Source organism: Puntigrus tetrazona, chromosome 11 (assembly GCF_018831695.1).
Source record: "Puntigrus tetrazona isolate hp1 chromosome 11, ASM1883169v1, whole genome shotgun sequence".
In the NCBI taxonomy this organism is placed as follows: Eukaryota; Metazoa; Chordata; class Actinopteri; order Cypriniformes; family Cyprinidae; genus Puntigrus; species Puntigrus tetrazona.
The window spans coordinates 15,306,290-15,332,763 of NC_056709.1; the positions used below are offsets into that span (position 1 = coordinate 15,306,290).

The window sequence follows — 26,474 nt, forward strand, 5'->3', positions numbered from 1 at the left end:
TTACTACACTGTACAATTTTTTTGTCATTTCCTTGTTTGTGCTCCACAGTCTTTACGCATTTACAACTTGTTCTGTCTAACATCTACTTTCTTTTGGATTTGTATGAAGAAAGAAGTAAATTCTATATAATTATATATATGATATATATATATATATATATATATATATATATATATATATATATATATATATATATATATATATATATATATATATATATATATATATATATATATATATATATATATATATATACATATATATATGGTGATTTTTATTTAAAGGTTTCTACATAAATATATGCACAACAACTGTTAATAAACTGTATGAAAAGATTCTGACTTTTATTATGAAGGGCAGATACGCTACTACGCTGCAGTTTGAAGTGCTCGCAGTGTTTGGCTTCACGCTCAGCGCGTAAGTGAAAGATGCCTGGAGAATAACAACATTGCCGGTAAATCACAGGTAAGAAACAGAAAGCGCGATATTTTGAAACAAAAACGTCCTACAAAGTATAAGGTTGCAAAATGATCTAGCAACAAGAGAGTTGTACGAACTGACGTCCGACGTGACTTTGGCTGCGTCTGAAAACCTGGGCAGCTGCCTACCTGGGCAACATCTATGTTGCCCAAAGGTGCTGTATAGGCAGGATGCTCACCAATTACTTGTTTTACATCCAAACCTTTTTTCATCCCTCAGGGGTCTTCAGAAGACCATGGGGGGAAATACAGATGTGTTTGGAGCAGCAGAGTTCATATCAGAGCTCTGTCACACTAATGTGGACAATCCTTTTCCTGTGTGGCAGAATGGCACCATCAGTCCTTGTGTCAACCAGCTTCTGCTGGGATCACTGTCACATGCTGTTATCGCAGTCAGTAGTGCCTGTTACATTAGTGTGCCCAGGTGAGTGTAAAACTATCATATAAGTCCACTTAAAAATCATATAGGAAGAAAGAATTAATCTGATCCCAAGTGACAGTAAACACACCATGTAATACACAAAATGTAACAATGTAACTGTTTTTAATAAGAATTTTTAATAAGAAATGAATCAGCATATTAGAATAATTTCTGGATCAAGTTACTCTAAAGACTGGAGTAATGATGCTGAAAATTCAGTGTGGCGTCACAGGAACAAATTGTATTTTCAAAAATATATATTACAGTAGAATACAGTTATATTAATTGTATATAACATTACATTATTTTATTTAGTTTTTTTAATCAACTTTATTTTGATCAAATAAATGTAGCCTTGGTGAGCATTTCCTTAAAAAAAAAAAAAAAAAAAAAGAATTTCTCAGGCTGGATGATATGGTCAAAAATTATATCATGATATATTTTTTTAATTTTGATTGATACAATATAATTCCGATATCAATATGAACACTGTTTATCTGAAATGGAATTTTTTTAACATTATAAATGCCTTTATCATCACTTTCGATCAATTTTGAGCACCCTTGCAAAATAAAAGTTTCAAATTATATAGTTTAAAAATACAAACTATACTGACTCCAATCTTTTGAATGGAAAAAGCTTTTTATTTCTGATGATTTCTGATCTTTGGACCCTTCTGTTAATCGAAGAATCCTGAAAAAATGTACTGAGCTGTTTTAAATATTGATAATCAGCAAATCGGCACATTAGAGTGATTTCTGAAGGATTATTATGTTTTTGAAAAACATTTAAAAAAAATAATGTCACCATTATTGAAAATAATTATGATACATATTGATATTGAATTATCGTCCAGCCCTAATTTTACCTTACACTTTTGTAGTGTATGTGTGAAACATCGGTATGGTTATAATGGCTGTTCAGTGATTTTTCTTGGGTGAGTGGGAATCCATGCAATTGGAAAATTCACAAAAGGCTGAAATATTTTTGCAATATTTTTTTAATGGGTTCAAGTTGAAAAAATGGATTTACTGTGATGACCAACAGCTGATTTTTTTGAAAGTGAGCTGTGCTTTATGCATCACTACATTACTAAAGTCATGATCCAGTCAATGGTTAGAAATACATCAGTATATTGATTTTTAAATGGGTTGCATATCATGTCGACTTTCATTTTATTCATGATGATCTTTTTTTGATAATCCTTGTTTTGTTACCCACAGACTCACCCATGTTGTATCCTCTCTTCCCATTGGCTGGGGGTTCAGGGCCATCTCGACCTTGCTGATGACTCTCTTGTTTATTGGAGACTTGGTCCTGGTTTATAAGCTCCAGGCTCCAGGCTTATATCTGGACGTCTTTGCCGATGGATGTGGCGTACTGGCCTGGCTGGTGCATTTCGGGGCCGTTTTGTCATTACAAAGGTCCATGTACAGAAGAACTCGAGGTCCTGCTTTGCTTCCGGTGCTGCTTATTCTCTCCATCCCTAATCTAGCTTTTATCCTCACCGCTTACGTTCAAGAAATCGATCGCCTTGGAGTCTTACAGCCACTTCAGGTTGTCCGTCTAGCTCTGACAGCAACCAGGGCTGCTCTGGTGTTGGTTTACCTGCTGGGTTATATCTTTCCATGTTACAGGACTCAAAGAGACCTTCTGTCCTGTAATGCAGAAGACGTAGCTCCATTAATCGTCACCTTTGAGGCCGACGGAGGGGTGAATGTAGCTGAGGATGGATGTAGCTGGCTGTCCAGGCTCCTCTACCTCTGGCTGAACCCTTTGCTCAGACGAGGTAAACGTGGAGAGCTGGAGAGGCCGTGTGACGTCTTCCAGCTGCCGCATCGGCTGCGTACCAAAGCAGTCACTCTTCGGTTCTACCAGTGCTGGCAGAAATGCCTTTATCCGAGAGGTCTGGAGAGACCCGAGAGACAGGATCGGCTTCTGAGAGGAAACCTGCAGGGCAACAATTGGAGTGAGGCCGAGCCGGAGAGGATGTGTGAAGGTGGAGCACAGCATGAAGTCAAGCTCCTGCAGGTGTTGCACAAGGCCTTTGGTCTGCGCTACTACCTTCTAGGCGTGTTGAAGTTGGTAGCAAGCATGCTAGCCTTCGCAGGACCCCTGCTCCTCGGTGGGTTAGTGGGTTTTATGGAGACAGAGGGGGCGCCACTGAGCAAGGGTGTGTGGTGTGTCGCGGGGCTCTTTGCTAGCACCTTTGCTGCTGCCGTGCTGAAGAACGTCTTTGTTTATGAAGTATCGAAGGTGGCGCTGGAGGCAAGGGCTGCTGTGATTTCCACCATCTACAGCAAAGCCCTAAAAGTCAGCTCGGCTGCTCTGGCACGGTTTAACATGGGCGAGGTGGTCAACTTCATGAGCACTGACACAGACCGGGTGGTGAATTTCTTCAATAGCTTCCATGAGGTTTGGAGTCTTCCCTTCCAGTTTGTCCTCGCACTTTACCTGCTTTACCTACAGGTGGGCGTGGCCTTTTTGGGTGGAGTGGGTGTGGCCGTGCTGCTCGTGCCTTTGAATAAAGTCCTGGCATCCCGAATTCTGGAAAACAATAAACATATGCTTTTGCACAAGGACGGACGAGTGAAGGTGTGACTGCATTGCATTTGTTAATGTTTTTTCATGCGTTGTTAATATATCTTTTATTTTTGCTATAATAGTTATAGTTAATGCACTGCTGTTTAAAACATTTAGAGTCAGTAATATTTTTTTTTCTCAAGTAAGAGAGAGAGAAATTAATTATTGTTTTATTCAGCAAGGAATTTGATCAAAAGTTTCAAATCTGTTATTTTAAACTTTTATTTATTAAGAAAAAATAATAAAATAAATAATGTATAAAATAAATAAATAATAAATATATAGCTTATACTGAAAAATTAATGCTGTTCTTTTGAACTTTGAAAAGTTTTTATCCACTTCAAATGTTGTATGTATATAGGTTTCTACTTAAATATTATGCAGGACAACTGTTTTCAACAGTGATGATAACAACAAATTTTTCTTGAACACAAAATCAGCGTATTAGAATAGAATAAAACAAAAAAAAACCCTATATACTTTTGAACAGCCATGTAGTTTCTGGGTAATTAAATCTGATGTCGGTAACACTTGTTAACTATTAACTATGACTTTTCTGTCTATAAATTCAGTAAGGTAGTTTAGGTATTGTGTAGGAATAGGGATGTAGAATAAGGTCATGTAGAATGAGGCATTATTATGTGCTTAATAAGCACTAATACAAAGCTAATATTTTAGTAATATGCATGCTAATAAACAACTAATAGGTGCAACACATAAAGTATTACCCCAACGTCTCTTTTTCTTTAGCTAATGACTGAGATCCTCTTTGGGATTCGGGTCCTGAAGTACTACAATTGGGAGGAGCACTTCACTCAAAAGATTGCAGAATCCGGAAAAAAAGAGCTACATCACCTGAAACTTCTGAAGTACCTGGATGCTGTGTGTGTGTACACCTGGGCTGCTCTGCCCGTGGTCATCTCTATTCTCACCTTCATCACATACGTCCTGCTGGGAAACAACCTCACCGCTGCAAAGGTGTGTAGGACGCTTTAAATGAATATTCCAGGTTAAATCAAAGTTCAAGAGTTCATATATATATATATATATATATATATATATATATATATATATATATATATATATATATATATATTATATCTATTTATTTTTAATATTGCTCTATTTATCCTGCATTTTCTATTTTGTTTGGCAGGTGTTCAGTACTCTGGCTCTGGTTGGGATGCTCATTCTGCCTCTCAACGCTTTCCCATGGGTGCTGAATGGAACCCTAGAAGCCAAAGTGTCTTTGGACCGTATACAGCGCTTCCTCACACTACAGGACCAGGACCTCGCCGTCTATTACAGTCAAGGTACATGACTTATTTAAGGTTAAAACTAGTTCATACTTGAAAGAATAGTTCACCCAAAAATTGACATTTGCTGAAAGTGTACTAAGATGTAAATGACTTTGTCTTTTCATGGGAACAGATTTGAAGAAATTAAACATTGCATCACTTGCTTACCAATAGGTCCTCTGCAGTGAATGGGTGCCATCAGAATTAGAGTCAAAATGGTTGCTAAAAAGTCCATTTATAAAAATCTTGAAGCAAAAAGTGAAGCATAATCCATTATTATGGTGTTTGAAAAAAACTCATTCTGATGGGACCCATTTACTGCAGAGGATCCATTAATGCTGTTATGCTAAATTTCATTTTTAGCAAGTACTCATTTTTGGTTGAATTATTATTTTAAGCACAACCCAAAAGTCTAGTGCTCGGTTACATTTCTCTCATTGACTGTTCATCCAATGGCAGATTCATTAAATTAATAATATGCATAAAACACTGTTTAATGCATTTACTTTATGCATTTTATATCAGTCATGATTTTTCTGCAGTGCGTCCTGAGGACCCTCTGTCTGCTGTTGAGATGAACCAGGCGAGTTTTTCCTGGAAACAGTCTGTCAGTGTAGCTGATGACAAGACAGAGGATGGCTCCCCACCACACAGCTTTTATCTGCATGCACTCAATCTCAGCATTAAAAGGGTATGTGCTGCAGCAGGAGCAATTAGCTGTTTATTCGTACTTAAGTGGACCATCAGAATATCAGTAGCTTCACTTTAATTTATATAAATATATTTGTCTCCTTTAAAAGTTTTCAAATGTGTCTTCAAATATTTCGACAAATGTTTGAATAATGAAAAAGCGTATACAATGTTTCTGATTTCTGGCTCTAGGGCTCTCTGGTGGCTGTGGTGGGAAAGGTTGGTTGCGGGAAAAGTTCGCTGTTGGCCGCCATAACAGGAGAGCTCATCAGGTACTGGTTTATAATATGCGTGTACAATGTATAAAGGCAATTTAAAGAGAAAGTGTAAAAAAAGTGAAAAAAAAATATTCTGCACACTATAGCTTGTAAAAAAATCTTTATTAACTACAGTGTTTCAGTTGGTGTCTTGATAAAGGTATATAAATGTAAGGAATTATTATTTTATATATATATATATATCTTTTTAATTATTTAGTTATTTTTATGTACCCTGGAGTGTGTGGAATAATTTTTCTTTTTTTGTCTACTAAAATAGAACAAAACAAAAATAAAATTTGCTCAACAGGCTGCATTTTTTCACCAAAACAGAAATAATGTGAATATTATTACTATCTAAAATAGCTTAAATATAAAAACAGTTTTGTATTTTAATCTATTTTAAAAATAGAATTTCATTTACTTTGGTGATCTATCAGAAATCATTCTAATATGCGGATCAAGTAACATTTCTTATTCTTACTAATCTTGAAAAAGGCTGTGCTGCTTAATAAAAAAAAAAGAGATGAAATTTTCCAGCATTCTTTGATTAATAGAAAATTCTAAATAACAGAATTAATTTAAAAAGAAATCTTAGACGTTTCTTTATGGCCACTTTTGATCCATTAAATGTGTCCTTGGTGAATAAAAGTATCAGTTTCTTAAAAAACTTCATGATTTTGGGCTTTGCCTCGTGTAGGAGTGGAGGGGAAGTATCTGTTCAGGGAAGAGAGCAGGGATTTGGACTGGCTGTTCAAGAGCCGTGGATCCAGCATGCAACAGTACAGGACAACATTCTTTTTGGCAGGGACTTTGACAGCACGTTCTATCAAGCTGTGATCGAGGCCTGTGCTCTTGCTGACGACCTAAATGTAGGTGTATATCTAGCTATCCTTGCCAGCAGGTTTTCCATTTTCTTTTCTATGAGTAAAAGCTGTGTCTGACACTGAGTCGTACTGTTTTGTTCAGATCTTGCCTGGTGGTGATCAGACGGAGGTTGGAGAGAACGGTGTCACTCTGAGCGGAGGACAGAAGAGCCGCCTCGCTTTGGCTCGGGCTGTTTATATGGTACCGTTTCTAATTTATTTAAAACCTCAGTTTGATGCTCAGACAAAACGTTCTTACAGGTTGAGGCAAAAATATGATGCATTCTCATGTTTCAGGATAAAGAAATCTACTTGCTAGATGATCCTTTAGCAGCTGTGGATGCTGATGTTGCTCACCACCTCATGGAGAAATGCATCTTGGGAATCCTCAAGAACAAGACCAGAATTCTTTGCACTCATCGGATAGAGTTCGTTGATAAGGCAGATGTGGTGGTGCTGATGGACAATGGGACGATTGTAAAAACAGGTACTAGTTTTCACAAAACAATCACTCTTGGTTCTTTAAAGTGCCCCTGCTGTGGGTAATGAAAGATTCATATTTTGGTTTTGGGAGTCCCTAGCAACCGGTTGACATGCATGCATGGTCAAAAAACACTTTTAGTGTCGTATAATAAACATTTTTTTACATTACTTGCTTAATGACTGCCAAACGATTTGCTCAATGAGAAATCTTTCCAACCTCTTCTTTGCAGGATGCTAATCTGCCGTGATTGGTCGATTGGTCTCATTTTCATTTCATCCTCATTTTCTGTAATGCCTGTTAAAGCAGCGTTCGCGAGCTTAATGCTACATTGTGTACAGCGTTTCCGGCGAAACCAGAGTCGACTCTTTCTTTTGAGAGACAATAACTTTATACACGGTGCACTTTTATATTTAAAACTTTGCGGGATGTTTTCTTTCACAACAACTGTTTTACACACTGCATAAAAGTTCATTTTCCAGAAATCCATAATAGGGGCACTTCAAATAAAAACCTTCTGAGTTTACTAATGCATGGATTGCTATTCTAATAAGTATTGTTATTTTTGTTTTGGTTAAGGGACCCCGAAGGAAGTTCTTTCTTTGGTAAAAGCCCCTAAAGACTGCAAGAACAACAGCAATGCTAAGGAGAAAGGTATGGATTCTCTTTAAATGAATGAGTGAACCATATCCATTAACTTAAACAAACCTTCTTTCTCAGATTCTATGGGCCGAGAGAAAGAGGAGGCCAGTGAGCCGGAGCTAGAGGCAGAGATTAAGATGTTTGGGGAGGAGCAGAAGCAAATGGGCAAGCTGTCCTGGGCTGTTTATCGCTCCTATTGGAGGGCAGTGGGTGGATGCATGGCTGTGGCTGTACTGCTTTCTCTTTTCCTAATGCAAGGTAATAGCAACTGTATCAATATCAGCTGTATGTATTATAAAATAACACTACGGCACTACAATAACTACTTGGATTTGTCCTACACAGCCTCCAAAAATGTGTCCGACTGGTGGCTTTCTCATTGGATTTCCCATTTGAAGGACAATACGACTGAACTGGTGTCACTGTCGGCTGATCCACTCTTAACGTTGACCTGCCTCTCTCCTGAGAGACTTATGTGAGTTAGATGTTTCATAAATGGTTTTAATCATGTAATGATTTTATTTAATGATTCTATTCTATTATTACAGTAACATTCAAGAGTTTGGGGTCTGTAAAAAAGTTTTTAAGAGCATATGGCTGCATTTAGTTGATTAGTAATACAATAAAAATAATAATATTTTGAATTACGAGCATGTTAAAACCGTGTCAAAAGCATAATTTTTTTATGGAAGCCATGATAATTATTTTTTCTGGATACTTATAATAGCATTTATTTGAAACGGGCATTATTATGTCTTTACCATCACATTTCTTCAATTTTATGCATCCGTGCTGAATTAAAGTATTCATTTATTAAACAATCCCATAACGTATGAACAATAAAGTACCAGAAAACTGAAGATAAAATCATTAATTCATCTTTAAATAGGCATAACATTATATACTTATATGAAGTTATATGAGTTTATTTGCAAAAACAGATAACTCAAAAATCATGTTTTATCAGTGTGCATTTCAATTAAGCTCAGTTAAAATAACTAAAAACAGCTAACTAACACAATAAAAACATGATAGCATAATAATAAAACATGATAAACATTTTTAAAAACACAGTTATCACAGTTCTTTATATATTTTCTACAGTATATTCAAGTATTCCTATTTTGTTATTCCCCCCCCCCGAAATAATACTTTTATTTGACATAAAAAAAACATTTTTAACACAAGAATATCTGGATATCTCATTTATATCTATGCCAAAAATCTTATTTAATGTCTTGTAACATCCTCTTTTAGGTGGATATCACCTAATTTGCAGACATTTTGTTTCTGTGTTGTGCCACAGTTGCAGCTTGTTTAACTTGTCCCAATTAGATTATCTACATTTACTCTCTGATCAGGTTTCACACACCGGCCCGAGGTTCAGAGACTTCGGGGAATGTGAGCTCTGAGCTGAAGTTTTACATGACCGTGTATGGATCTCTGGCGGCAGCAAACACCGTCTTCACAGCTGCCCGAGCCTTTCTCTTTGCTTACGGAGCGATCTGTGCTGCGACTGTCGTTCATAAGAGACTGCTATCCAGTGTGCTAAAGGTAATGATCGAAAACCCAAGGTGATGCTAAACTGCCAAAAAAATATAATGATGATGTGTAAACACATACAACTTTCATATGTCTCTTCCATTTTAGGCCACTATGACGTTTTTTGACACTACACCCTTGGGCCGCATCCTGAATCGATTCTCCTCAGATATTTACAGCGTGGACGACTCTCTGCCCTTTGTTTTAAACATTCTCCTGGCCAATGTGTTTGGGCTGCTCGGGATGCTGCTTGTCATGAGCTACGGGCTGCCTTGGGTGCTGCTTCCTTTACTTCCTCTGGGGGTGCTCTACTACCAAACTCAGTGTTTTTATCGCCACTCGTCCCGTGAGCTGAAACGTCTGTGTAGCCTCACGCTCTCTCCAGTTTATTCACACTTCTCAGAAACGCTCAGCGGCCTGTCTACAGTGCGGGCCAGTGGACACACTACCAGGTCTGAAAACTATACCGTTGTACGCTGATCATTTCATTTGCATTCATTCAAAAGCTTTGTTTGGTTTAAAGAAATATCTGGGTCACATTTCCAGCAAAAAAAAAATATTGCATAAAACGAATGATGCTTTTTATGTTGTGTTGTTTTTTTTACCAATTATTTTGTGATTAAATTTTTTTTCAGCATGAATTAGAATCAGTAAAGAAAATGCTACTATTTTGCATTCTATATGAAATAATTATGACATACTGCATTATGATTTTTTGAAAAATTATGATTTTCTGCATTACAAAATAATTATTATTACAGAAATTAAAATTATAATTTCATTTGATATCTTAATAACTTTTTTCTTTAAGTTTTAAGTTTTATTTGTCATATGTACAAGTGTTAGTGAAAGAATGTACATTGACAATCTTTTTGTAAGGCTTAGGCAGCCTGCAGCCTAATTATATTTCTAATATAATAGAAATAAATTAAGAAACAGAAATGCAGAAAATTGGTTACAACAGATTTGCATCGGAATACAATACAATAACCATAAAAGTAAAAATTAAAATAATAATAAAAAAAATAAATAGTGGAAAATTTTGCTTTGAGTTACATAATTAATTATGTGCAAGATTGGAAAATCCATTGAAAAGATTCAGTTATATATATATATATATATATATATATATATATATATATATATATATATATATATATATATATATATTATTTATTTATTTATTTATCTCAATAACACAAACAAACTCAAATGTTCCCTCAATATCAAATAACATCTACTTGATAAAGGTAAAGTTAAGTTTGATATTTATCTGACAGTGCTGAGTAAAATCGTATTTTTGTGTGTTTGAGAGCAGATTTGAGGAGGAGAATGAGAGGCGTCTGGAACAGAATCAGCGCTGTCTCTTTAACAGTAATGCTGCCATGCAGTGGCTGGACATTCGGCTGCAGATGATCGGCGTCACCGTAGTAACCGGCATCAGCGTGATCGCTGTGATCCAGCATCAGCTCAAATCCATCGACCCAGGTTAGCCTCTTAATAAGATAAGAGTATCAGTTCAAGGCATTTAGCAGGCGCTCTTTACCAGAAGCTTTAGCTTCATGTCAGACAGCCACGTTCAACAGAGCAACTTTTGGGGAAATGATAAATTCAAATAAGTTTAGAAAATAGGTCTGTGCAGAATTGATAACTTATCCTAACTAATCTATATCTTAACTAATTTTCAGAGCAACATCTTATCTGAAATCATTTGAAAAAAACTTGTCTGCAGACAGATTCACATATTTTTGAACTTTATTGGTTCTTTTAGAATATTTAACTCATCTCTACTACAGTATTGTCCAGTTTAAGAACATCATCGTCCAGTTCATCCATAAGACCTTCAAAATGGTCTAATGTGTTTGCTGAAGTCTCTTCTCCGTTCTTTCAGGGCTGGTGGGTCTGTCTCTGTCCTATGCACTGTCCATCACCAATCTGCTGTCAGGCCTGATTTTCAGCTTTGCTCAGACAGAGATGCAGTTAGTGAGCATAGAGCGTACAGAAGAGTACTCCACCAACATCCCGCAGGAGCCTCAAGAAGCCAGCACTGAGGTTAGAGGACTGATATATTTACCCTAAAAACTGAATCAGAGCCAAGTGTGATTAAACAACCTTTTTGGTAATAATTTAAAGGAATAGTCATTGTTCAGCATAATTTATTCTTCTATAATCTTGGTTATTCAGTCGATTTGCCAAAAGAAAGCTTTTTGCTATTTTCGGCTGAACTATTTCAGTTGCCATTCAGTGCATCCCTAATATGTTGTGAGACTTTGTATATCATTCAGAATTAAGTGTAACACATAAACTTATCATGAAATCTACATCTGCAGGTTTTACAATCGTGGCCTGAAAAGGGCCGGGTTGTATTTGTGGATGCTGTATTGGTGTACAGGCCAGGCTTGCCAAACGCTCTTGACCGGGTCAGCCTGGAGGTGTTACCTGGTGAGAAGGTGGGCATTGTAGGGCGCACAGGCTCAGGAAAATCCTCACTGTTCCTCGCCCTTTTCCGTATGGTGGAGCTGAACCAGGGTCAAATCCTGCTGGATGGAGTTGACATCAGCACGGTCAGACTTAGTAACCTGCGGTAAGGGGTCAAGTCACTGTATGTTTGAAGGTTTAAAATGCAAAATCAATGCCATTTTTATTATTTAAATTCAGCAAGGATGCATTACATTTTTCAAAAGTGATGGTAAAGACATTAATAATGTTATGAAAAAGTTTCCACAAAAACATAAAGCAGCACAGCACTTTTCAACATTAATAGCAAAGAGAAATATTTCTTGAGCACCATATTAGAGTAATTTCTGAAGGATTATGCGGCACCAAAGTCTGGAGTAATGATTCTGAAAATTGATCTTTGCCATCACAGGAATAAATTGCATTTTAAAATACTCTATATTAAAATAAAAACTAATTATAAACTGTATTTCTGATCAAATAAACACAGCCCTGGTCATCATAAGTGACTTAAAACATTAAAAGCATAAAAAAACAATACAAACCACAAACATTTGAACGTAGGTTTCACATATATGACCCAGGTCTTAAGTTGCTGGGGTATTGTGCTTTTCACATGGTCTCTGCAAAAAAATAAAATAGATGATAAAGAATTTGTTGTGTTTGGGTTGCCCTCTGTAGATCAAAGCTGGCCATCATCCCCCAGGATCCCTTCCTGTTCTCCAGCACAGTGCGAGAGAACCTTGATCCTCACGGCCGTCATCCGGACTCCAGGCTGCTGGATGCCCTTGAGCAATGCCACCTGGGAGATGTAGTACAGAGGATCGGTTAGAGTCAAACACTTCTGTTGCGTCTTACTTGACAGGATTTATTTACAGCATGAGAAAATGCTGTCTTTTAATAGTCTTTTTTTGTTGTTGTTGCTTTGTCTATGTCTCTCATTACAGGTGGCCTGGATTCGGAGGTTGGAGAGAGGGGAAAGTCTCTGTCTGTGGGCCAGAGGCAGCTGCTGTGCCTTGCCCGTGCTCTACTTACAGAGGCTAATGTATGAAACTAATATATAATAAATACACCATAAACCATGTCAAATAAACAACCTTACCTTTTTACTTTAATGTTCTGTTTTAATAGATTTTATGCATTGATGAGGCCACGGCAAGCGTCGATCATAAGACCGACATGCTTCTGCAGAAAACTATCAGAGAAAAATTCAAGGATAAAACTGTTCTTACCATCGCTCACAGGTATCAAATAATTGTATACTTGCATATGATTTCTATATGATTTTTAAATTTAACTTGGCTATGGAGTGAAAATAAAGAAGGAAAATTCCAACTTATTTTATAGCAATGCAAAACTGATTTTCTTAAAAAAAAGGAAAAAAAGCAGATAAATAAATAAAGTGCACAGTTCTGTGAGGCATTTCTTAAATAAAACAAAGCAGATAGTTGTAAAAGAATATTTGCAACTATTTTATGATTGTTAACCTTAAATTACTATAATTATCTCAGTTAACCTTTGTACTGAACAGTCAAGCATACTAGCAAGCCATTTAGTAACATTTAACATTACTAGTAAGTGCATGAATAGTTTTAAGAGAAGCTGCCAAAGAAAATGGTTCATCACTTCTTTGAAAGTTTGAAAAAAAACAGTTTTCAGGGTATATTTAGTTACTGGGTGTTGTCTTGTTTGATTGATGGAAAAAAACTGATAGTGAATACTTTTTGAATTAACATAGTATGTTAGAATTTAATTAGAATAAAATTTTGTTGCCATACATACCCAACCAGTCTTTCTTATCCCACAGACTAAATACAATTATGGACTCTGACCGAGTGCTGGTGATGCATGCTGGGAAGGTGGTGGAGTTTGACAGCCCTGCTGCTCTTTGCCAAAGAGAAGACTCTGTTTTCCAGAGACTCTTACGTGGTGGGGAAGGCAGAGATTAAAATGTACTTACTGTATTTCCAGCTAAGAATGTAGTTGGAGTCTCATGCATGACCACTGCATATGTGTGAATACCTGCAGTTTATCATGTTATACAATGTATACAATGTAAAACTCAGGGAGAATTGTTTGTTATTTTATAAACGGTCCCATTTGTATGGAATTGTTTTAGAAGTAAATGGTTTTTTTTAATTATTGGTCTGTTTTCAGATTTTTTTTCATTCTTGCAAACTAAGATGTGAGATTCCCACCATGTTCTAATATTTATTTCTGTGGTTTGAATGCATTCTCTCTTCTGAGAATTCACAATGCCTAATTGGTTTCATTAGAGGTGTGAACGTTCATAAAAAGCTGTCTCCACCCAGTGACTACGCCTTGTACAAGGTGAACGTTTTCCAGCTTGTATGAGTCATATGGGAGTACATGTGTGCATAGTTTTACCCTATTTTATAACCATTTCTTTTGATTTCCTCCCATCAGTTTAGAATTAGGGAGAGGTTTGTTTTTGTTATGTGACCCTGCCTCCAATGCAGAACAGGTAGTGATGCTGAAGCTTTATGAGGTATGCGTTTGTCCTGGTTAAACCAGTTGGTCCACTCTTCAAGTGTATTACTTGCTGCAGTGAGAATATCATAAACAGTGAGAAGAGGACAGAGGTAAACGCGGTCTCATCTAGTGAAAACTACTTTCAGCATGGCACTTTATCACTGCTGACACTGAACAAGGATTGTAGCTCAAAGGGATACAAGGTAAGGCTGTTTTATTTACAACAGTACTTTGGACTGAAGTATGTTGCGTAAAGCGGTTTGCATGGTACTTAAAGTAAAGTTTAGTTGTTTACCAAGCGCAGATGTCCAGCTGTTTTTGTTATGAATGACTGCAGCACTCGCACAGGTTATGCTGATTTAATTGTTTTTTACTTTAGTTTGAGAGTGGTTTAATGTACATTACACTTTGGTTATGTGTTAAAGCACAGGGATGGTTACAAGATATTTAAAGTTGTGAAGTACATTAAATCGATTTCTTTGAGGACCAGTTTTTTTAATATTGTTAATGACTATTACATGTGTCTGAAGTCCACTTTCAGGTCCTATACCTTAACTTAGTGTTTACTGTAAATATACAGGTTATTAAAAAGGTTTTGTGTATGTTAAATTCATCATATACTGTAGATAATGGTTAGTAATTGGATGTTATTTGAAACCTGTTTCAATGAAATGAGACAATTAAATAATGGTAATAAATAGTTGAGCAAATTATGAAAATATGTGCCCTTACAGATGAACATGGGAGCACCTGGTACCTCTACGATTACGCATGTTTAATACAGAGGGTGTGGTTAACAAGGTGAGGTCTGTTCAGTTTCCTTTGTCTGGCCTAACCTGTTCCTAACGCCCTCGTTACACTATCCCTGAACAATTCCTTGAATACCTCACAGTTTTATCTAACTGCCAGTGGGATAAATACAGATGTTTTGTTAAGCCTTAACGTCTTTAAGAATGAACTGCACACCAAGATATACGTTCTTGTGTCAACTGGCAAAGTGTAAAGTAAATTTAAATGAAGTTAGTGTTGTTCGCGCAGTCTTGCTTCATATTGCAGCAAGGGCTTATTTCAATCAGTGGTGTTCATAGTTGCATCATTTCTTTTGCATCAACAGGTTTGAGATTGAGGCTCTTCTTTGCCATAAATATATACTAGTGATATGGTATGTAATTCTTTTAATCCAATATGTATCTCAACCATATTTTGTGTGATCTATCAAATATATTTGAAAGTTTATATGCTTGTTATTATTAATAATAAATACTAATTTAAATGCTAGTAGCACATGTTTATCACCAAAAATCTTTAATTCTGTTTTTTATCATTTTTTTCTATACATGCATTGGATTTCAAAAAAATAAAAAAAAAACCACACAGTGATATTATCTTGTATCTTGCAGGCCCTTCGAAGAAGCTATTCTGACAGCTTGCTACTAGAAGATGACAATGTGTCTGTAGAGGGTTTGGAATACACAGACCTGCACTTTCATGAAGGTACAGTTTCATAACTGTTTGAATATGAAAATGTTTTTTTTTACATGTCATTGTAAATTAATTAAGCTTTAGATTGCTGGTTCGCTTTTACGGGTCGGAAAATGGCTTGCTATGAACATTGATATGGTAGTAATTTAAGAACTACTGTTCTTAATAACATTTCACGTTATTTTACATTTCCATTAAAGATGACGAAATTGTGGGTGCAAGTCATCAGTTTGCACTAAAGAGGAATGAACCAAAGAAGAATGAAGCTGTGGACATTTTAATGTTGATTGATAATGACAAAGAGATATCGAAACATGGTTTGAAATCCAGCAAGAGCTTGGAAAGCCTGGATATCAAAGCTCCAAATGAGGTCTGTACACATCACATTCACATTTTTTTTCCTCATGAAACCCCCAAACAAATGAATTTACAGTTCAAATGTATCAACAGGTGTGGAAGGATTCATATGACAGGCTCTTCAATGCTAAAGTCAAGAAATACATGAAAGGAAATAAAACTCTTAAGGAAAACAGACATGGCGTACACAATGGGCCAGTGACAATCCAGACACTTGACCGCAAAAGCGGGCAAGTAAATGTTTCTGCTTTACTTGAGAATGCAGATCGAATGCGTCTTACTTCATATGAAACAGAGTTTGGCGATCAAGCAGGGCCATTCAAGCAGGGCCATTATGATGCCAAGGATTTTACGGGTGAATATGACTCCGAAATGTTAGTACAGGGATCTGACCTGCTGAGATCAGCAAAGCTCAAAACCAGTATTTCAAAAGATGTTCCATCGCATCATTTCACAAAGAACTTGACCACTGTTGATAGGGAAATCAACAAAAGTGGAGGAACATATACAGATCCAAAAATAGATGTTGGTATTAATGCACCAGATTCAAATCTTACACTGTCAAATACTCAAGGATCTCCTGTGATGCACCTCACAAAAGGACATTTCAAAGGCCCAAAAGCAGTGCTTAATTCTTCTGATATGGATATGGATGTACCATCGGGTAATGTCAAGAAGCCAAAATTTAAACTGCCAAAGTTTAGCCTCTCTGGAAACAAGAATACAGACATCAGTTATGATGGAAGTATTAAGGGGTCAAATCTGGCATATCCTGAAGTAACTGCAGGTCTTAATGGCTCAGATTTACAAATTGATGGACCAAAGGCTGATTTCAGAGGTTTAAAAGCAGACCGTCCAGACATTGATTCACCAGATATCACAGCACTTGACATGGATGTTGATATTCCTGAAGGTACATTTAAAGGACCAAATTTCAAGAAACCTAATCTTGACTTAAATGCCCCTAATCATAAACATGACATAAATGTTCCTTCTGGTAATCTTAAACTGTCAAAAATTGGCTTCTCTGGTAGCAAGCCAGACGGACCTGATATTAAATTCAAATCTCCAGACCTGAATCTCAAAAGCCCCAAAATTAAGGGAGGAATCGATACCCCAGACATAGATCTGAATCTGCCTCAAACTGATTTGAAAAGCATGAACCTAGATATAAAATCACCTGAGATTGATGTTAATGGCCCATCAGGTAAATTGAATGTGCCAAAGCTAAAGATGCCCGGTTTTGGCCTGTCAGGTTTGAAGGAGCCATATATGAACATGGATGCTGACATTGATAAGCCAGACCTCAATCTGAGTGCATCAACTCCCAGACTAAATGCAGGGATAAACAGTCCTGATATTGACATTCACGGACCTAATCTCAAAGGTCAAAAAATCGATCTTGCGCATCCAGACTTGGACATGCCATCTGGAAAAATGAAAAGGCCAACTTTCAAGATGCCCGATTTTGGTCTCTCAGGACCTAAAATGAAAAGGCCCGACTATGATCTGACGACTCCAGACATGGATCTTTCAGTCCCAAAGTTAAAGGCAGATTTTAATTCACCAAATATCACAGCACCTGATGTGAATGTTGATTACCCTAAAGGGAAAATTCAAGGACCAAATTTGAAGACACCCAATATCAACATGAATTCACCTGACCTTGACATAAATACTCCTTCTGGTAAACTGAAGATGCCAAAATTTGACATCTCTGGTAAAAAAGCAGAAGGACCAAATCTTAAAATCAGATCTCCAGACCTGAATCTCAAAAGCCCCAAAATAAAGGGAGGAATCGATACCCCAGACATGGATCTGCCTCAAGCTGATTTAAAAGGCCCAAACCTGGATATAAACTCACCTGATATTGATGTCCATGGTCCCTCAGGTAAATTTAATATGCCAAAGCTAAAGATGCCCAGTTTTGGCCTGCCAGGTTTGAAAGGGCCACATATGAACATGGATGCTAATATTAATCAGCCCGATCTTAATTTGAGTGCATCAACTCCCAAAATAAATGCAGGGTTAAACAGTCCTGATATTGACGTACATGGACCTAATGTTGATTTCAAAGGTCCAAAAACAGATCTTACATTTCCTGACATGAACATCCCATCCGGTAAAATAAAAGGTCCCACTTTCAAGAAGCCTGACTTTGGTCTCTCAGGACCCAAAATAAAGACTCCTGAATATGATCTAAAAACCCCTGAAATGGATCTGTCAGCTCCAAAGTTTAAGGCAGACTTTGATTCGCCAGATATCACAAACCCAGACTTCAATGTTGATATCGCTAAAGGGAAAATTAAGGGACCAAATTTCAAGAAACCCCATCTTGATGTGAATGCACCTGACCTTGATGTAAATGCCCCTTCAGGTAAACTGAAGCTGCCCAAGTTTGGTATCTCTGGTAGTAAGCCAAAAGTTAAATCACCAGACCTAAATCTCAAAAGCCCCAAATTTAAGGGAGGAATCGATACTCCAGACATGGATCTGAATCTCCCTCAAACTGATTTGAAAGGCCCGAACCTAGATATTAAATCACCTGATATTGATGCTCATGGCCCTTCAGGTAAATTGAGTATGCCAAAGCTAAAATTGCCCAGTTTTGGCCTGTCAGGCTTGAAAGGGCCACATGCGAAGATTGATGCTGACATTGATAAGCCCAACCTTAATCTGAATGCAACAACTCCCAAACTTAATGCTGGGATAAATGGTCCAGATTTTGATATTCATGGACCTGATACTAATTTTAGTGGTCCAAAAACAGATCTCGCACTTCCAGACATAGACATGCCATCTGGAAAAATGAAAATGCCTACTTTCAAGATGCCTGATTTTGGTCTCTCAGCACCAAAAGTAAAGACACCTGAATATGATCTGAAGACTCCTGAAATGGATCTGTCAGCTCCAAAGTTTAAGGCAGACTTCGATTCCCCAGATCTCAACATTGTAAGCCATAAGCCAGGGATCACAGCACCTGACATGAATGTTAATTTCCCAAAAGGAAAAATTAAAGGACCAAATTTCAAAAAACCTGACCTTGACATAAATGCACCTGATCTGAAGGGAAACATAAATTCCCCTTCAGCTAAGCTGAAGCTGCCAAAATTTGGCTTCTCAAGTAGCAAGCCAAAAGGACCTGATCTTAAAATCAAATCTCCAAAGCTGAATCTCTCTAACCCAAAAATGAAGGGAGGAATCAGTTCCCCAGACATGGATCTGACTCTGCCTAAAACAGATTTAAAAAGCCCAAATGTAGATATCAAATCACCTGATATAGATTTGAATGGTCCTTCAGGCAAATTTAATATGCCAAAGATGCCCAGTTTTGGCTTGTCAGGTTTGAAAGGACCACACATGAATATGGATGCTGATATTGATCACCCCGGCCTCAATCTGAGCACATCAACTCCCAAACTAAATGCAGGGATAAATAGTCCTGATTTTGACATCCATGGACCTGATGTTGACCTCAAAGGCCCGAAAACAGATCTTAAACTTCCAGACATGGACATGCCATCTGGAAAAATGAAAATGCCAACTTTCAAGATGCCTGATTTTGGTCTCTCTGGACCCAAAATAAAGACACCTGACTATGATCTAAAGACCCCGGAAATGGATCTTTCAGCTCCAAAGTTTAAGGCAGACTTTGATTCACCAGATCTAACGGCACCGGACATGAATGTAAATTTCCCTAAAGGTAAACTTAAAGGACCTAATTTCAAGAAACCCAATCTTGATATAAATGCACCTGACCTTGACATTGGTGCCCCTTCAAACAAATTTAAATTTCCAAAATTTGGCTTTTCTGGTAGTAAGCCAAAAGGCCCAGATATTAAAGTCAAATCTCCAGACCTGAATCTCAAAAGCCCCAAAATAAAGGGAGGAATCGATGTCCCAGACATGGATCTGAATCTGCCCTCATCAGATTTAAAAGGCCCGAACCTAGATATCAATTCACCTGATATTGATGTTAATGGTCCCTCAGGTAAATTGAACATGCCAAAGCTAAAGGTGCCTAGTTTTGGCCTGTCAGGTTTAAAAGGGCCACATTTGAACATGGATGCTGATATTGATAAACCAGACCTCAATCTGAGTGCATCAACTCCCAAACTACGTGCAGGGTTAAATAGTCCTGATATTGATGCTCATGGACCGAATGTGGACCTTACTATTCCAGACACTGATAAAACTTCTGGAAAAATAAAAATGCCCACTTTAAAGATGCCCAAGTTTGGTGTCTCAGGACCAAAATTAAAGACGCCTGACTATGATTTGAAGACCCCGAACATGGATCTGTCAGCTCCAAAGTTTAAGGCAGACTTTGATTCTCCAGACCTGAATCTCAAAAGCCCCAAAATAAAGGGAGGAATTGATACCCCAGATATGGATCTGACTCTACCTCAAACTGATTTGAAAGGCCTAAACCTAGATGCCAAAACACCTGATATTGATATTAATGGACCTTCAGGTAAATTGAATATGCCAAAGCTAAAGATGCCCAGTTTTGGCCTGTCAGGTTTGAAAGGGCCAAGTATGAATATGGATGCTGACATTGATCAGCCCAACCTTAATTTGAGCGCATCAACACCCAGACTACATGCAGGGATAAACAGTCCTGATATTGATGTACATGGACCTAATGTTGATCTCAAAGGTCCAGGAACAGATCTTACTTTATCAGATATTGACAAGCCTTCTGGAAAAATGAAGATGCCCAATTTAAAGATGCCTAAGTTTGGTGTCTCAGGACCAAAAGTAAAGACGCCTGACTATGATCTAAATACCCCTGAAATGGATTTGTCAGCTCCAAAGTTTAAGGCAGACTTTGATTCCCCAGACATCAACATTAAAGGTCATAAGCCAGATATCACAGGTCCAGACAAGAATGTTGATTTCCCTAAAGGTAAATTTAAAGTACCAGACATAAAGGCACCCAATATTGACATGAATGCACCTGACCTCGACCTCAAAGCACCTTCAGGTAAATTAAAGCTGCCAAAATTTGGTTTTTCAGGTAGTAAGCCAAAGGGCCCAGATCTCAAAATCAAATCTCCAAAGATGAATATCACAAGCCCCCAAATAAAGGGAGGAATCAATACTCCAGACATGGATCTGACTCTGCCTCAAACTGATTTAAAAGGCCCAAATCTAGATTTCAAATCACCTGATATTGATGTTAATGGCCCTTCAGGTAAATTTGATATGCCAAAGGTAAAGATGCCCAGTTTTGGCCTGTCAGGTTTGAAAGGACCACATATGAATGTGGATGCTGATATTGATCACCCCGACCTCAATTTGAGCACATCAACTCCCAAACTAAATGCAGGGATAAATAGTCCTAATATTGATGTACATGGACCTAATATCGATCTTAAAGGTCCAAGAACAGATCTAACTCTTCCAGATTTTGACAAGCCTTCTGGAAAAATAAAGATGCCAAATTTAAAGATGCCTAAGTTTGGTGTCTCAGGACCAAAAATAAAAACGCCTGACTATGATTTGAAGACCCCTGAAATGGATCTGTCAGCCCCAAAGTTTAAGGCAGACTTTGATTCTCCAAACCTGAATCTTAAAAGCCCCAAAATATCGGGAGGAATTGATACCCCAGATATGGATCTGACTCTGCCTCAAGCTGATTTAAAAGGCCCGAACCTAGATATCAACTCACCTGATATTGATGTCCATGGCCCTTCAGGTAAATTTAATATGCCAAAGCTAAAGATGCCAAATTTTGGCCTGTCAGGTTTGAAAGGACCACATATGAATGTGGATGCTGATATTGATCAGCCAAACCTTAATCTGAGCGGATCGACTCCCAAACTAAATGCAGGGTTAAATAGTCCTGATATTGATGTACGTGGACCAAATGTTGATCTCAAAGGTCCAGGAACAAACCTTACTTTACCAGATATTGACAAGCCTTCTGGAAAAATGAAAATGCCTACTTTAAAAATGCCAAAGTTTGGTGTCTCGGGACCAAAAGTAAAGACACCTGATTATGATTTGAAAACCCCTCAAATGGATTTGTCAGCTCCAAAGTTTAAGGCAGACTTTGATTCCCCAGACCTGAATATTAAAGGTCATAAGCCAGATATAACAGGTCCAGACATGGATCTTGACATGAATGCGCCTAGCCTCAAAATCAATGCCCCTTCAGGCAAACTGAAGAAGCCAAAATTTGGGTTATCAGGTAGTAAGCCAAAAGGCCCAGATCTTAAAATCAAATATCCAAAGCTGAATTTTAAAAACCCGAAAATGAAGGGAGGAATAGATGCCCCAGACATGGACTTGCCTCAAACTGATTTAAAAGGCCCAAACCTAGATATCAAATCACCAGATGTTGATATTAATGGCCCTTCAGGTAAACTGAATATGCCAAAGTTAAAGATGCCCAGTTTTGGCCTGTCAGGTATGAAAGAACCACATATGAATGTGGATGCTAACATTAATAAGCCTGACCTTAGTTTAAATGCATCAGCTCCTAAACTAAATGCAGGGTTAAGTCGTCCTGATATTGACTTAAATGGACCAAATGCTGATTTTAAAGTCCCCAAAACAGATCTTACTCTTCCAGACATTGACAAGCCTTCTGGAAAAATGAAAATGCCCACTTTGAAAATGCCCAAGTTTGGTATCTCTGGGCAAAAAACAAAGACACCTGACTATGATTTGAAAACCCCTGAAATGGATCTATCAGCTCCAAAGTTTAAAGCCAACTTTGATTCCCCAGACCTGAAGATTAAAGGTCATAAACCAGATATCACAGGTCCAGACATGAATCTTGATTTCCCAAAAGGTAAATTTTTAGGACCTGACTTAAAGACACCCGATCTTGACATGAATTCACCTGACTTTGATATAAATGGCCCTTCAGGTAAATTTAAGATGCCAAAAATTGGCTTCTCGGGTAGTAAGTCAAATGTTCCAGATCTTAAAATCAAATCTCCTGACCTGAATCTCAAAAGCCCCAAAATGAAGGGAGGAATCAATACCCCAGACATGGATCTGACTCTGCCTCAAACTGATTTGAAAGGCCCAAACCTAGATATAAATACACCTGATATTGATGTTAATAGGCCTTCAGGTAAATTGAATATGCCAAAGATAAATACGCCAAATTTAAATACAGGGATAAATGATCCTGATATTAACATCCGTGGTCCTAATGCTGATTTCAAGGGTCCAAAATCCAATCTTGTATTTCCAGACATGGACATGCCTTCTGGAAAACTAAAAATGCCCAACCTCAAGATGCCTGATGTTGGTTTCCCAGGACCGAAACTCAAAACATCAGGTTATGATCTGAATAACCCTAAAATGGATGTGTCAGCTCCAAAGTTTAAGGCAGACTTTGATTCACAAGATCTCAGCATCAGAGGTCATAAGCCAGACATCACAACCCCAGATTTGAATGTTGATTTTCCTAAAGGTAAAATTAAAGAACCAAATTTCAAGAAACCCAATCTTGATTTGAACACTCCAGACTTTGACATCGATGCACCTTCAAGTAAATTTAAACTGCCAAAGCTAGGCTTTTCAGACAGCAAGCCAGAAATACCTGATCTTAAAGTCAAATCTCCAAAGCTGAATTTCAAAAGCCCCAAAATAAAGGGAGGAGTCGAAACCCCAGACATGGATCTGACTCTGCCTCGGTCTGATTTGAAAGGCCCAAACCTAGATATCAAATCACCTGATATAGGTTTTAATGGCCCTTCAGGTAAAATGAATATGCCAAAGTTAAAAATGCCCAATATTGGCCTGTCAGGTGTAAAAGGGCCACATATGAATATGGATACTGATATTGATCAGCCCGACCTTAATCTGAGTGCATCAGTTCCCAAATTAAATGCTGGGATTATTCGTCCTGATATTGACATTCACGGTCCTAATGTTGATCTGAAAGGTCCAAGAACAGACCTTACACTTCCGGACATGGACATGCGATCTAGTCAAAACAAAATGCCGGCTTTTAAGATGCCTGATATTGGCTTCTCAGCACCCAAAGTAAACACACCTGACTATGATCTAAAAACACCTAAAATGGACCTCTCAGCTCCGAAGATTAGAACAGAATTTGATTCCCCAGACTTCAGTATCAGAGGTTATAAGCCAGATATCACAGCCTCAGATATGAATGTTGATTTCCATAAAGGCAAAATAAAAGGACCAAATATCAAGAAACCCAATGTTGATGTCAACGCACCAGACTTTGACATTGATGCACCCTCTAGGAAGATGAAACTCTCAGGAAACATGCCACAAGGAACAAATCTTAAATTCAGTTCTCCAAAGATGAATCTTAAAACCCCTCATATTCAAGGAGGAATTGATAGCCCTGATTTTCATGGCCTGGGGTCTGATGTTGATTTTGGTACCTATACACAAATGCATGCTAACAGCTTTGCAGTCCCAAGAAGTAAAACAATGGCAACCAAAACGTATGGGCTTGATGCTCCCTCAAGAGACGTCAGAATACAGACTCATCAGAAATATAGTGCCCCAGAATTTAACATGCAGGACCCCAATTATGACTTGAACAGAGACATGAAAGTTTCAGGAAAAGCTCAGAGGCCTACAATGCAAAAACATGTCTCTGGTCAGAGCAGAATCTCTGGATTGGGCCCAACATCTTCAGATGTTTACTACAATGATATGTCTGGGCCACTCATGTCAGGACATCGTAAAACAAAAGCAAGTAATTTTGATATTGATGGCAACTGGAACAATACATCATTGCCTAAACTTCAAGTTTCAAGAAATAGAGAAAATGCAGCTGTGAGGAATCCAAATATGGGAATGAATACCATGCAAAGATCAGGTGATAATGCTGGTGGTTATAGGAAGATGGGTCCTACACGTTATTACACTACTGATGATATATGCTACACTTACAAAGGGATCCCTAGAAAAGATGGATGGGGCAACGGGCAAATAGATCATAATCGCAGACAGACAATGAGACACCTGCAAATACATGCAATGGATCTGGAGGTTCCAGATAGCACTTTGAAAGGGTCAAAATTTAATGTTCTTAAACTAATATAGTAAGATCATTAAAATTAAGGGATGTGGGAGACAAGAATAAGCTTGTCCATGGCAATCACATTTACAGGGCTGATAAGAATAGCATATTAAAAACTATGAAAATGTTATATTTATAATGTTAACATAAACCTGCACTTACAGTATCATAGATCATTAGGTTATTATATAAGTTTGAAAAGAGTTATATATATATATATATATATATATATATATATATATATATATATATATATATATATATATATATATATATATATATACATATATATATGTGAAAACATTATTATGGATCTTGCCTGGTTGAATATTGTAAATCGTATATATTTTGTAAAATATGTAAAATGCTACAGTAATGTATAAATACAGTGTGGATGAATTATACACATGTAAAAATGTTTTGTCTGGAAAATGGTATGTTTGAGTAATATCTTGATTCTTGCCAAATTGTTTTTTTTTTTTTTAGTTTTCACACTTTTTTGTGTTATTGTGCTCATTGATACAGTAAGGTACACATAGGGTGATTTGTTTTTAAGGATGTATACAAATAATTTGTGAAATATTCCTACTCACATTGTTTATTTCAAGATACAAAATCAGTTGTAGTAGAACACTTAAAATGTTATGCAATGGAAATAAACATAAAAGTGTTCCATTTTCTGCAGTGGTTATTTTGAGTATTTACCTTAATGCTACTTTTAAAAAAAAACTAGCTATATTATGACCTGCATATAAGAGTATTTTGTAGTCAGTCATGATAATTTAAATGTTTTGCAGTGTTGGTATTCTTTGTAAACATTTTAACCCACGTTTGAGAACTGACCGTAAATGTAGCCTTTGACATGAAAATCTCAAAAGATTCACACTTAAAAGATAGCAAAGAAAAAGAAATGTATGGTTACAATTTTCTCATGCACTTCTTGGCACTAAATTGCGACTGGTCTTGTGTCTGTCATCTATTTGCACAAAGAATTTTGCTGAACGCATTTTGCACTGTACTGTGTAGATTCTTGTGTGCTGCTGACTTGTCTGTTTTTGGAGCTGCGGCCTGGAGGGTGGAGCTTTATCAGGTGTTGTTGTGATCATGGCATTAGTGTTGAAACCCAGCAGGGTCATGCTGTTCTATCCTTTACTGTAGCCTACATCTTTTACCTGAGATACCAATGAATAATTCCAATTCATGTACGTGTTGTGAAAAATTATCGTAAGCTAAAGAAGCAATCAATTATGTATTGGACCTAAATGCGAAAAGGTTTTCAAATTATTTTTAAAAGCAAAGCGACACAATTACTTGTCGAAAAAATGATTCTGACTTTATTGTTAATTTGACTAATTATTAGAACTAATTACAAGTTATTGGGAATACCATAAAGTTCC

General features: G+C 37.3%; 1 protein-coding gene and 1 long non-coding RNA gene across 7 annotated transcripts; one reads left to right on the forward strand and one right to left on the reverse strand.

Annotated features, from left to right (window-relative positions):
* The first annotated feature begins 362 nt into the window (after positions 1-362).
* On the forward strand, positions 363-25,343 carry LOC122354546 (ATP-binding cassette sub-family C member 10-like). Of its 6 annotated transcripts, XM_043252781.1 has the most exons (24): positions 363-466; positions 701-904; positions 2,125-3,496; positions 4,235-4,462; positions 4,641-4,797; positions 5,325-5,473; positions 5,665-5,744; positions 6,430-6,601; positions 6,699-6,797; positions 6,893-7,082; positions 7,656-7,730; positions 7,797-7,976; positions 8,064-8,193; positions 9,080-9,272; positions 9,369-9,712; positions 10,579-10,748; positions 11,152-11,312; positions 11,591-11,844; positions 12,399-12,544; positions 12,665-12,762; positions 12,849-12,961; positions 13,525-14,413; positions 14,945-15,011; positions 15,325-15,373. In XM_043252781.1, the coding sequence occupies exons 2-22, from the start codon at positions 717-719 to the stop codon at positions 13,664-13,666; spliced, it is 4,641 nt and encodes a 1,546-aa protein (XP_043108716.1). In that variant the 5' UTR covers positions 363-466; positions 701-716; the 3' UTR covers positions 13,667-14,413; positions 14,945-15,011; positions 15,325-15,373. The 6 variants fall into 6 exon arrangements, with proteins under 6 accessions (XP_043108716.1, XP_043108713.1, XP_043108711.1 ...); XM_043252778.1 differs by lacking the exons at positions 363-466; positions 701-904; positions 2,125-3,496; ... (16 more) ...; positions 12,665-12,762; positions 12,849-12,961 and adding exons at positions 15,611-15,704; positions 15,893-16,062; positions 16,143-25,343 and having other exon boundaries at positions 13,666-14,413; positions 14,945-15,016; positions 15,325-15,372; XM_043252776.1 differs by lacking the exons at positions 363-466; positions 701-904; positions 2,125-3,496; ... (16 more) ...; positions 12,665-12,762; positions 12,849-12,961 and adding exons at positions 15,611-15,704; positions 15,893-16,062; positions 16,143-25,343 and having other exon boundaries at positions 13,666-14,413; positions 15,325-15,372.
* LOC122354567 lies at positions 11,203-12,397 on the reverse strand. The gene is made up of 3 exons (XR_006252125.1): positions 12,263-12,397; positions 11,700-11,839; positions 11,203-11,342 (listed from the first exon to the last, which is right to left on the reverse strand). It is a non-coding gene; the product is annotated as an uncharacterized LOC122354567 (long non-coding RNA).
* Positions 25,344-26,474: the final 1,131 nt, after the last annotated feature.

Bases quoted from the DNA above. Each gene is read 5' to 3' on its own strand.
- LOC122354546 (XM_043252778.1), top strand. The intron at 15,705-15,892 runs GTACAGTTTCAT...TTTCCATTAAAG, and splicing joins AGACCTGCACTTTCATGAAG to ATGACGAAATTGTGGGTGCA. The intron at 16,063-16,142 runs GTCTGTACACAT...ATGTATCAACAG, and splicing joins ATATCAAAGCTCCAAATGAG to GTGTGGAAGGATTCATATGA.